The 12,582-nt window shown below is 37.6% G+C and overlaps 1 protein-coding gene across 2 annotated transcripts in view; it reads left to right on the top strand.

Annotated features, from left to right (window-relative positions):
• The window catches only part of LOC115217393 (ubiquitin carboxyl-terminal hydrolase 47), a 110,853-nt gene that overhangs the window by 33,967 nt on the left and 64,304 nt on the right, over positions 1–12,582 (top strand). For both annotated transcript variants that reach the window (XM_029787079.2, XM_036499569.1), the window contains one exon: positions 7,390–7,602. In XM_029787079.2, coding sequence (XP_029642939.1) covers positions 7,390–7,602 — 213 coding nt within the window. The remainder of the gene's footprint in view (positions 1–7,389; positions 7,603–12,582) is intronic.

Here is a 12,582-nt window from a genome sequence, read left to right on the forward strand (position 1 = left end):
AGCATCGGTTGTCAAGCAATGCTAGGGGGACAAACACAGACACACACACATACATATATATATATATATATATACATATATACAACCGGCTTCTTTCAGTTTCCGTCTACCAAATCCACTCACAAGGCATTGGTCGGCCCGGGGCTATAGCAGAAGACACTTGCCCAAGATGCCACGCAGTGGGACTGAACCCAGAACCATGTGGTTGGTTAGCAAGCTACTTACCACACAGCCACTCCTGCGCTTGATGTACTGTATTATATTGGCATGTTAGAAGTTGGTGTTATCACCAAAGATATTGTTTCTAATTTCTTTACAAAGATGCAGCTTCAAGGGCAAAGATTTGAAAATATTTATAGAATTTTAATTTGGTGGGATTCATTACTTTGCTAATTTATATTATATTGGGTATTTTTGTATGGTCTTGTGTGTAATTCTTGGTAGCTCTATTTTGGGCTTAATGGATTGATTGGAAAACATGACTGGGAAAAGGATTTTGGCTTCTCAGTTCAGAGTATGTCTAGTTTAACAGAACCTGATTATGAATATTAAGATTCATCATATTCATCTTTGTTTGATGTCCACTGTCCATGCTGACATGGGTTGGATGGTTTGACTTAGAACTGGCAAGCTGGGAGGCTGCACCAGGCTCTAATCTGATTTGGCAAGATGTCTACTGTTGGATGCCCTTCCTAATGCCAACCACTCCGAGAGTGTAGTGGGTGCCTTTTAGATGCTACTGGTATGGGAGCCAGTCAGGCGGCACTGGCATTGGCCACGCTCGAATGGTGCTGTTTATGTGCCACCAGCATGGGTACCAGTCAGGCAGTACTAGCATTGGTCATGCTCGAATAGTGCTTCTTATGTCCCACTGGACTGGGTGTCAGTGATGTGGCACTGGCTTCATCTACAACTACAATTACTCAGTTCAACCGGTCTTCACAAGCAGGGCCTATTGTCTGACAAGTGAAGGGGCCAGTTATGTGACACTGGCATCAGCCACGACTATTATCTCACTTGGCTTGCTGGGTCTTCTCAAGCACTGCATACCTAGTTTTTCTTACTTTGTTTTGATTGAAGCATATTAAAATCATTGTGGAGGTGCAATGGCCCAGTGGTTAGGGCAGCGGACTCGCGGTCATAGGATCTCGGTTTCGATTCCCAGACCGGGCGTTGTGAGTGTTTATTGAGCGAAAACACCTAAAAGCTCCACGAGAGTCCGGCAGGGGATGGTGGTGATCCCTGCTGTACGCTTTCACCACAACTTTCTCTCACTCTTACTTCCTGTTTCTGTTGTACCTGTATTTCAAAGGGCCGGCCTTGTCACTCTCTGTGTCACGCTGAATATCCCCGAGAACTATGTTAAGGTTACACATGTCTGTGGAGTGCTCAGCCACTTACACGTTAATTTCACGAGCAGGCTGTTCCATTGATCGGATCAACCGGAACCCTCGTCGTAACCGACGGAGTGTTTCCATTCCATTAAAATCATGCACTTTTAGCTGTAGTTTTAAGAATGTGAATATCAAATCTAACTAGTATATAAATTCTTGTGCCGGTGGCACGTAAAAAGCACCCACTACACTCACGGAGTGGTTGGCGTTAGGAAGGTCATCCAGCCGTAGAAACATTGCCAGATCAAGATTGGAGCCTGGCGTAGCCTTCTGGCTTCCCAGACCCCAGTTGAACCGTCCAACCCATGCTAGCATGGAAAGCGGACGCTAAACGATAATGATGATGATTTACTAAGCACATGTCAAATTTTGTTTTTGTTGTAAAGGGAAAATGTATTCATGAGTGGCTGTAAATTGTCAGTGTTGTGTCTGTAAGTAGCTCAACTGAAAATCACGGGCCTCTTGAAATTCTGTTTTTGCTGTGACATCAGTTTTAAATTGGATTAGAAGAGAAAATGGAATTATGCATTAGCCGACAGGTTAGCTTCCTAAAATGTTTGCCACAAACCCAAGATTCCTCCAGCTGTAGGCCTTCTGACTAACTGTAGCCCTATGCAAGAGAAAGTGTAGTTGAAAGTGGCACAGCATGTAAAAGTTACCATTCAACTGATGGTTCATTCCACATGTTTGTAGAAAGCACGAACTCTACTAAAGACATCCAAGGTCAACACTATAGGAGTTGAGTCAAAATGCTTGTTAACCATACCACCCATTAAAAAAAAAAAAAAGATAACTTTAAAATATACCATTTCTGCTTATCTGACAATAATAATAAGTGTTTCTCATAGAGGTGCAAAGCCTGAAATTTGTGAATGACCCTTATTGTTCTTCTGCCGGACGAGATAGTGAAGATGCCGACGACCACTCAGTTCAAAGTCTCCCTTGACCATAAATGGCCTGATCTCTTTGCATGAACACCCTCCCTGTACATAACTCCATGTCCCCCTACATGGCCTTGCTTTTTGCTTTTTGAGCCAAAAAATTAACTTAACTTAACTTAACTATCTCTGCTTAATTAAAAGTAAACCAAAATTCAGAAATATGACATGTCTGTTAGGTGTCTTCTACACTGGACACTAGTATTGACCTTGGTGTTTTATCAGTGTATATTTTGACTTTAAATCTTTCTAGATGTTGATTTTACTTTTCATACATCTGAGTGAGGTTAATAAAATAATTTTATCATTTAGATTTACCATCTAAATAAAAAAATGACAAAATCAAAAATCAAAATCGATCAACATGAATGGAAATTGTTGCTGTGATTCAGTGCTGCTGGCACATAAGAGAACCATCCAAATGTGGCCGTTGCCAGTGCCGACCTGACTGGCTTCCGTGCCGGTGGCACGTAAAAAGCACCATCCGACCGTGGCCGTTTGCCAGACTTGTCTGGCACCTGTGCAGGTGGCAGGTAAAAAGCACCCACTACACTCATGGAGTGGTTGGCGTTAGGAAGGGCATCCAGCCATAGAAACATTGCCAGATCAGACTGAGCCTGGTGCAGCCTTCTGGCTTCCCAGACCCCAGTTGCACCGTCCAACCCATGCCAGCATGGAAAGCGGACGCTACACGATGATGATGATGATGATGATCTCTATGTATTTGATGCTGCTAGTCTGTTTTATAGGTTTCTTTATATTCATAATAGGCTGTATTTTAGCCTGCAGAAAATAGCAAACTTGATTTTAAAGTATTCTTCAATTTTTGCTGACAAACACAATATTAATTTTTTTTTGTGTTTTAAGACTGAATCAATTTGGTTGTTGAAGGAATATATTTTTGCTTGTCTGTTTTCTACAACTTACTAGATATTGAAATTCACATATATATATATATTTATATATATATATAGATTCCATTTGGAGCAGTTTATGACAGCTTTTTGCAATTTTCCTGGGTTTAGCATTTTGCAACTATTGATTGAATGTCTCATATTCACCAATTTCTCTTCATGAAGTTGACATTTGCCAGTTCCTTAGATGTCTATTCTAAATGTTGATTCGGAGCAACTATTAGCAGCTTTCTTTTATGATTTCCAAATCTTGTGCTTAAACTATTTCATTATTTATTTATTTTGCTCCTATCGTTCAAAGATTTATTATTGCTTAATAATAAACAATAAAGCAGAAATGGTTGTTTTTAACCTTTTTCCTTAATTTTATGGGTAATATTACTCTTACTCTTTTACTTGTTTCAGTCATTTGACTGCGGCCATGCTGGAGCACCGCCTTTAGTCGAGCAAATCGACCCCGGGACTTATTCTTTGTAAGCCCAGTACTTATTCTATCGGTCTCTTTTGCCAAACCGCTAAGTGACAAGAACGTAAACACACCAGCATCGGTTGTCAAGCAATGCTAGGGGGACAGACACACAAACATATACACACACACATATATATATATATACATATATATGACAGGCTTCTTTCAGTTTCCGTCTACCAAATCCACTCACAAGGCATTGGTCGGCCCGGGGCTATAGCAGAAGACACTTGCCGAAGATGCCACGCAGTGGGACTGGACCCGGAACCATGTGGCTGGTTAGCAAGCTACTTACCACATAGCCACTCCTGCGCCTAACAAACTACTTGGTTTAACACCACTCTATTGACCTTGGGTATCTAGCATACTTTTCTATGCTGTAAGCATTTAGAACAGATTTCTTAGTTTGTTAATATTCTGCTGCCGTTCTTTTGTGTATTGCTACTGTTTATCAGGGTTACAGGTGGAAAAAGTTTCTGAGTAAAGGCCTACTGCTAGATATCACAAATCGAAGCCCTTGTGTAATATCTTAGGAGAATTCTCTATCAGCTGGTGTATGAATCTGTATCCTCTTCTCAAGCTTGTAACTAGTGCTCTCAGTAAGTACAGGCTTTCAAAGGGCTTTCCTGCATTCCATCTAGGCTACTTATAGGGAGTGAAGTGATGATTTACAGCAGAATGAATTGTGTTCTCTCCTCTTAGAAAATGAAGTTGAAATATATCAGGAATGAAAACAAACCTGCTGGAAAATTCTTCTTAGTTAACCTCTAGGGAGCTTAGGGTAACCTAGATTCCCCTCTCCCCACTAACTAAATACACAAACCACTCATTCTGTTTTTTCTCTTACATAAATCTCTGCTCCAACTCTGCTGTTCAGGCTACACTCTACTCTAAATTTGCTTGAAAAAGTCACGTGTGCATGTAGATAGAATTCACTTTCCCCCCCCACAACCTACCTTTCTCACCTTGATTTCAGCAGCAATGATTTCCAGTTACTCTAGTTCAGCCTTTCTTTTCTATTCTAAATTTATCTGTTATTTCTATCATTCCCAAAACTCAGCCTCACCTCTTTGACTATCTCATCTCTTGTTGCATCTTACCTCAGTCTGGAATCATCATTCTTAGTGACTCAGTATACACAGCTCATGGCTTTCACACGTCTTCCACTGCAACATTGCTGGCATAGGGATCAAATCATTTGTCATCTTTTGCCTGCTCCAATTCCTTCTTGTACCTTCGAGAGACACACACCAAGCATCTTTTGATCTGTTTCTCAAATGGAAACTCAACCTTTACACAGCCATGACAATCTTTGCATCAGTTGGAATGTCTGATCACTGCCTAATCAAAACAAAAGTGTCTGAACACCCTTTTACCCAACAATGCTTTCATTTTCTGAGCTAGATAGCTCTGCCATTTCTATGCCAACTTATAACAGTAAATGTATTTGATTGCTACCCTTCTGAGTGACTGAAACCATCCCCCTTGACATGTTCTTTCACATCCTTCACACAAACAAAGCCTATAAACCCCCAAACCCCAGAAGGGATTTACAGTGTGAGTACAAAACTGCTTACAAACTTTAGAAGTCACCAACCACTATAACTGATGCAAAATTGCCATCAGAAGAGCAAAAGATTATTGTGCAGTTTGTAAGCTTTCCTGGATCCTAAATACCAGTATCTTCTCATCTCTTACCAAGAGTGTCTTCACTAGCTTTTGTGGAATCTTCCTAGCCATCATTTCTTGGCTGTTAGTAGCACCTCTGTTGAGAAAAACACTCCACATTTGCTGTCTTTGTTTCTGACTCAGTACCACACTCTCAACAAAAGTTGTTTGTACATGATCTCAATCTCATCTTCACATACTCATTTTCCTTTAGATGTTGGCCGTTGCCAGCGCCGCCCCGATTGGCCTCCATGCCGGTGGCACGTAAAAAGCACCATCCGATCGTGGCTGTTTGCCAGCCTCGTCTGGCCCCCGTGCCGGTGGCACGTAAAAAGCACCATCCGATCGTGGCTGTTTGCCAGCCTCGTCTGGCACCTGTGCAGGTGGCACATAAAAAGCACCAACTACACTCTCAGAGTGGTTGGCGTTAGGAAAGGCATCCAGCTGTAGAAACACTGCCAGATCAGACTGGAGCCTGGCGCAGCCTTCAGGCTTTCCAGACCCCAGTTGAACCGTCCAACCCATGCTAGCATGGAAAACGGATGTTAAATGATGATGACGATGTTGTCTAAGATGTATAATTCAATTGATTGGCAATAATTCACTGACTATCACTCTTCAACTATTGAGATAACAGCTTGGAGTTCTTTCTTTTTGCATCTTCATTGACCTTAACTTTTCTGAACTAGCTTTTTGCACACCCTCTTCATTTAGGCCCACCCATCCTATGCATCTCTTCTCCTCCCCATATCCTTTACTCTGTTCCATGTCTCTGATCCTCACATTAAACACTTTAATCAGTCCTTATTCCTCAGGATTGCAACTTTTTTCACCCTCACCTAGCTCATGCTTTTCCATCATCATCATCACTTAATGTCCGTTGCCCATGCTGGCATGGGTTGGACGGTTTGACCAGGGCTGGCAAGCTGGAAGGCTACACCAGACTCCAGTCTGATTTGGCATGGTTTCCATAGTTGGAGGCCCTTCCTAACTCCGACCACTCTGAGAGTGTCTGGTGTTCAGATGATACATTGACCTATAAACGTTTAAATTGAAACATTCTTTGCATCAGTCTAGTTTGACTCATTAAATCAAAATGCTAAATTAAATTGCCTTTCTGTATTTAGTTAATTCCTCTCAATGTTCTAAGTTCAAATCTTGCCATGATCAACTGCACTTATCTCTGTTAATACAAATTTTATTCAGTTGTAATATTTCAATGAGAAAAAAGTATGAGTTTCGGAGATGTACTCGCATAGCAAGTGATTTGATCTGAGACCGTGTGCTGAAGCGAAAACAATTGCAGCGTGGAAGGTATTTGTAAGCCATTTAAGAAACACACAAAAGCCGTTCAATTCAGCTAGATGCAGCACGGATTTTGTCAGTAAACAGGTCGCGGTCTTAAAGTGATGAAAATATTTTGACAAATTAAACTTAAATGTTGAAGTGAATTGAACGGCTTTTGTGTGTTTCTTAAATGGCTTACAAACACCTTCCACGCTGCAAAGTATGAGTTAAGTTTCAGAAAACATTAGCATTAATGGTTTAGGATTTACACTTATTTCAATCATGGGGTCTCTATAGTGATAAATGCCTTTAATATCTCACAGTGAATATCATGTACTCACTTATTTCTATAAAAAGCTTTCAATCAATTTAAAATATTCATTCATTATTTATACACCTGAAGGTGTGGCAAGCTGACAATCATTTGTGTGTTGGTCAGAATGCTTAGAAGTATTTCTTATGACTGAATTCTGTATACAAATTTTTATGGGGTTGACTTTGCCTTTCATCCTTTTGTTGTCAATAAAATTGCATCAGATGAATAACGGGGTTCATGTAATCAATCTGCCCTTTCCCCTAAAAATGCCGAATTTATGCTGAAAATATTTATCCATTATTTGTATTCATGATTTGGTTTTAAATTCACAAATGTTATATTTCATCATTATTTCTAATTTCGTTGCCACTTAAAACAAAATTCTCATTGTTTTTTTTTATAGGATGTGTGTATGGCTACCAATAATACAATAGTGTGCATCATTAGAGACTTGGTAGATAAGAAGAATCCAAGGAAGAAACGCAAATTTTACTTGCCAGCTTCTAAAAAGGTAGCAGATATGATTCAAGAGGTAGCAGATACTTGTGGCTACAATGCCAACACTATATCTATGAATTACGAAAAACCATCAGTGTCTGGGTATTACGATGTAAAGGTATTGTTCTTTTTTATTTTTTTCTCATGTTCATTTTCCTCCTTGTATTTTTCAAGAAATGAATTCATGTAAAATATTAAAAAAATTTAACCTTTTAGCATTTAACCCTTTAGTGTTCAGATTATTCTATCAAACAATATGTTTATTGGTTCACACTGATTTGAATTAATCATGCATGATCTCATATCTTCAAGATCTTGATGGTGTAATTACTTAATGTAGAATAACATTGTAGGGTAGGTGTGAGAGCCTGGATCTGGTCAGTTTGAACATAAAACCAAATATTTTGGCCGGATATGGCCGGTTTAAATACTAAAGGGTTAAACCAGCCATATCTGGCCAAAATATTTGGTTTTATGTTCAAGCTGGCCTGATCCTGCCTCTCACATCCATCCTACAGTGTCAGTGTAAGAATAAACAAACATCATCATTGAAGTCTTGAAGTTATCACATAATACATGCTTAATTCAAAAGTATGAATAAATAAAACGGAAATCTGAATGCTAAAGGATTAATGTTAATGATTTAAAAAAAAAATAGTCATTCTATTGTTTAGTGTTTAGCAGTAACTTTAGGCAATTGCATATTGTTGTATGAATTATTTTTGCATTTTGTTGCTTTTCCTGCCATTACCTGTTCAACCCTGAACAATCTGATGCCGAAGAAAACTGAGATGTATGCAAAGAAACAATACAATGGTTACATATAGTTATGCTTTACATGTAGTAATGTCTGAACTCTGAAATTTGTAGTTAGTGGTCCAGCATCATAGTCCTGCAGTCATTGTAGTGTGGTTATAGCCTACTATTTTGTTGAGTTTTCCTCACAGACTGTTCAGCAATATTCAAGGCAATAGTGGATGAGCCAACAAACATCTTGATGAAATACAGTATGTACATTCATCTTACCAACATTCTGAGTTCAAATCTTAGTGTGTTCAGCATTACCTGTTCCTGTTAATAAACATTAATCAGAATGTTACTTTCTGCAATATTTGTATGTTACATTGTTAGTGAAATTTACTTTATTTCAAGCAACTTTTTGTATGTTATAGTATACAGGCAAATATTAAATGTATACTTATCAAGTTTCATGGTTGTGTGGTAGAGATACTAAATTAGGAAAAAAAGATGTTTTATGTGGCTGTGTGGTAAATAGCTTGCTTACCAACCACATGGTTCCGGGTTCATTCCCACTGCGTGGCACCTTGGGCAAGTGTTTTCTACTATAGCCTTGGGCTGACCAAAGCCTTGTGAGTAGATTTGGTAGACAGAAACTGAAAGAAGCCTGTCGTATATATGTATATATATATATATATATATATGTGTGTGTGTGTGTGTATGTTTGTGTGTCTGTGTTTGTCCCCCACAACTTCGCTTGACAACCGATACTGGTGTGTTTATGTCCCCATCACTTAGCAGTTCGGTAAAATAGACCGGTAGAATAAGTACTAGGCTTACAAAGAATAAGTCCCGGGGTCGATTTGCTTGACTAAAAGGCGGTGTTCCAGCATGGTCGCAGTCAAATGACTGAAACAAGTAAAAGAGTAAACAGTCAGATTAAACATTCATGTATGCTTCATGCTTTGATGGATTTTCTCCAATACCTAATAAAACCTTCAAAAATGTCAGTTTAACACATTTAAACTGGCCATATCCAGCCCAAACATTCTACATGTTTTATATTCAAACAGACCAGTTCTGGCCTCTCACACCTACCCTACAGTGTCATTCTCAAAAATTAACTAATCACATCATCAAAATTCCAAAGCTATGAGAGAAGGCATGATTAATTTAAAACAATGTGAATTTAAATGATAATGTTGTAAACTATGCTTCATTCTTTCCTTACTGAGTAACCCCATGAATTTAGTAGATAAGATGGGTTTTTTTTTTGTATAGACATCATTATCTGTTTCTTTATTACCCACAAGGGGCTAAACATAGAGGGGACAAACAAGGACAGACAAACGGATTAAGTCGATTACATCGACCCCCAGTGCATAACTGGTACTTAATTTATCGACCCAGAAAGGATGAAAGCAAAGTCGACCTCGGTGGAATTTGAACTCAGAACGTAATGGCAGACGAAATACGGCTACGCATATCACCCTGCGTGCTAATGGTTCTGCCAGCTCGCTGGCTTTTTAAAATTTTTTTTTTTTGTATAATCATTATCATATAAAAATGCTTATTGTTAATCACGTGCAGGGTTCATTTTTATTTTGCTAATTTTGAAGTGTATTTATTATTGTTTTTTTTTTGTCATTTAAAAAGTTTATCACTAGACTTGAAACTAGGTAATCTCTGGTGTACCTTTTTAATCGTGAGTGCAATTAGAATCAGATGCTTGATGACAAACATGTTAATGCACCAATTTTCAAGATAGAAATGTTATTCTTTTGTTATTGTCAAAGTTAATTTAAGATGAGGAAGTGCACTTATATGCAGTCATGCTCATTTACTGGTCAACAGATTTAAGAACAATCAATATACTCCCAGTAAGAAAGTTTCTGAATTAAACAATTCTTATAGGTTCTTTATTTTGCTTTACCTCTCTCTAATCTGGAATTATTCACCCCCAACTAATTCAGAGGTTTGAAACAAATAGTGGATTTCTTTTCATTGATAAACTGTTGGTAAATTTTTTAAGTATTTTAACATTGTTAAAATACTGAATGGACATAGCATTAAATCACGAAAGAAAATTTTGTATTAGTCATATATTTCTGTGATCATGCAATTTTATAACTGAAATTGTTAAAGCGTAGTTATTCAGCTTTCTGTGATCTAATTCTTTGATGCATTCTTTTGAATTTTCTGATGACCAATTCTGAAAGGTTTCTAGTTTTACATTCAAAGTGTGCATGTGTGTATGCATAATAAACTTATGTGTATTACACATTCATTTGTCTAGGTTTAACTAGTACATACAACCTATGTCTACATAGCGTGGTTTTGCAATGTATTGCATATATATATATATATATATATATATATATATATATATATATATTTTATTATTTTATTTTTTCTTTGTGCTGTTTCATAGTTACACAACCATTGCAGTATTCTCAGTTTAGAGATTAGTAGTACTTATTTACTGCTTGGCAGACCATGCTGTGTACTATTCTGTCTTGCTGGAGGTTTTCAAAAGTTGTTTGAGATGATAACCTTTAGGTTTAACCACCACAAATTAATTTTTAGCAGTGGATTAGTATAATTATCAAGTTCGTTTGTTGATCTACTGCCAGTTTTTAGTGCTTATATTAATTAGCTAATTTCAAGAACTGTTTCCAAATTAAATTTTTAATGAATTCAGTTTTCTGAAATTAGAAACTTCAATTTAATTGTTGTAACATTCAAAGCCTTCCTGTATCATGATTTTTTTTAATGATGTTACTGTGTATTTTAACCTACAGTTATCCTTGAAATTTGCTAACAGAAGCAAGAACCAAAATGCTAATTACTACTGGAAGGAGGCAATTACCTGCCAATTAAATTAGTGATTAGTGGTAGACCACAATATAAGCTTGGTTGTATTGATGATTTTATACAATTAACTATGAATGGTAGTTTTTCTCACATTGAAAATTATTTTACTTCCAGCTTAATGAAGGGTGTTTATTTATATATTCTAACTCCTCTATATACTACTAGATTAGCCTTGTATGTACTGTATATATATATGTATATATATATATATATATATATATATATATTTGTATATGTATATATGTATGGGGATATAATTAATAAATATCCTAGAAACAGCTGTAAGACCTATCTATAAGTGTTTTCATATCTACACAGCCTTGATTTTTTTTATCTCATTGCGCAAAAAATTCTTATATATATATGTGTGTGTGCGTATATATATTTCTCTTTTGTCAGTATATTTATAAATGGTAAATGATTCTTTTCATTAGTATTTTAATGCCATGATGCTAATAAGTTTCAGTCAAAAGTTTTGAAGTTATATAAAGATATATAGCATTTTCTCCATGTTCTTGCATGGGTGGAAAAACTGATTTGACAATTGATGCCCTTTTTTGATGTTAACCATAGCGTTATGAAGTAGGAGTAGAGGCTTGGGGTTTTTTCTTTTCTTTCTTTAACTATTTTGCTGTTCAAGAAACTGAAGCAGAAATTTATTAGCTTTACTTAGAAGCACAAATACAATGCCTGCAGTAAGAGGCAAACTTTAAACATTTTGGCCCATGGTCTTGTATTCTAACCATACAGCTATATTGAACAGAATCAAGATAATGGTAGTAGTAGTAGTGTCACAATGCTTTGTAGCTTTTGTAAACTGGCCTTTGTATGCAGGAAGGTTTTAGGCTGGCCACTAATGTTGCTTTGTCAGTGTAATGAATGAATTAGCAAAACTGAGAAGGAAGCGGAAAGTGTAACCTCTCGAAAGAGCTGTTCTTCACTCCTGCTCCAGAGCGTTGGCTGTGGGGTCACTCTGAAAAGCTCTATCTGCGACGATTTCATCTCAATCGAAGGAGAGGGGCTTTCTCCGTTCGGGTTGTGGATCCGTGGAATAAGCTGCCGGACGAGATGGTGAAGATGCCGACGACCGCTCGGTTCAAAGTCTCCCTCGACCACAAGTGGCCTGAACTCTTTACATGAACACCACCCTGTACATAACTCCATGTCCCCCTACATGGCCTTGCTTTTTGCTTTTTGAGCCAAAATTAACTAACTAACTAATATATTTTTTAGTTGGCTAGTTCGGTGAAAAGGGAGTGAATTCTAGTTAGGCATGGCATGGTTGCTGAAAGTCAGCTTTTGACAAACGACCTGCACAAATAATTTGTTTATAATGATCCAATGTATGTGCTGTACATTAGCTCACTCCTGCCATCGAATTGATGTTGCCTGAACAAGTGGTGAAGCAATCACAGAGCAATCAAGATGAAGTGTTTTACTCAAGAACATAATGCACCACCCATCCTGGGAATTTGAAACAATGATC

The sequence above is a fragment of the Octopus sinensis genome, linkage group LG1 (genome assembly GCF_006345805.1).
Source record: "Octopus sinensis linkage group LG1, ASM634580v1, whole genome shotgun sequence".
In the NCBI taxonomy this organism is placed as follows: domain Eukaryota; kingdom Metazoa; phylum Mollusca; class Cephalopoda; order Octopoda; family Octopodidae; genus Octopus; species Octopus sinensis.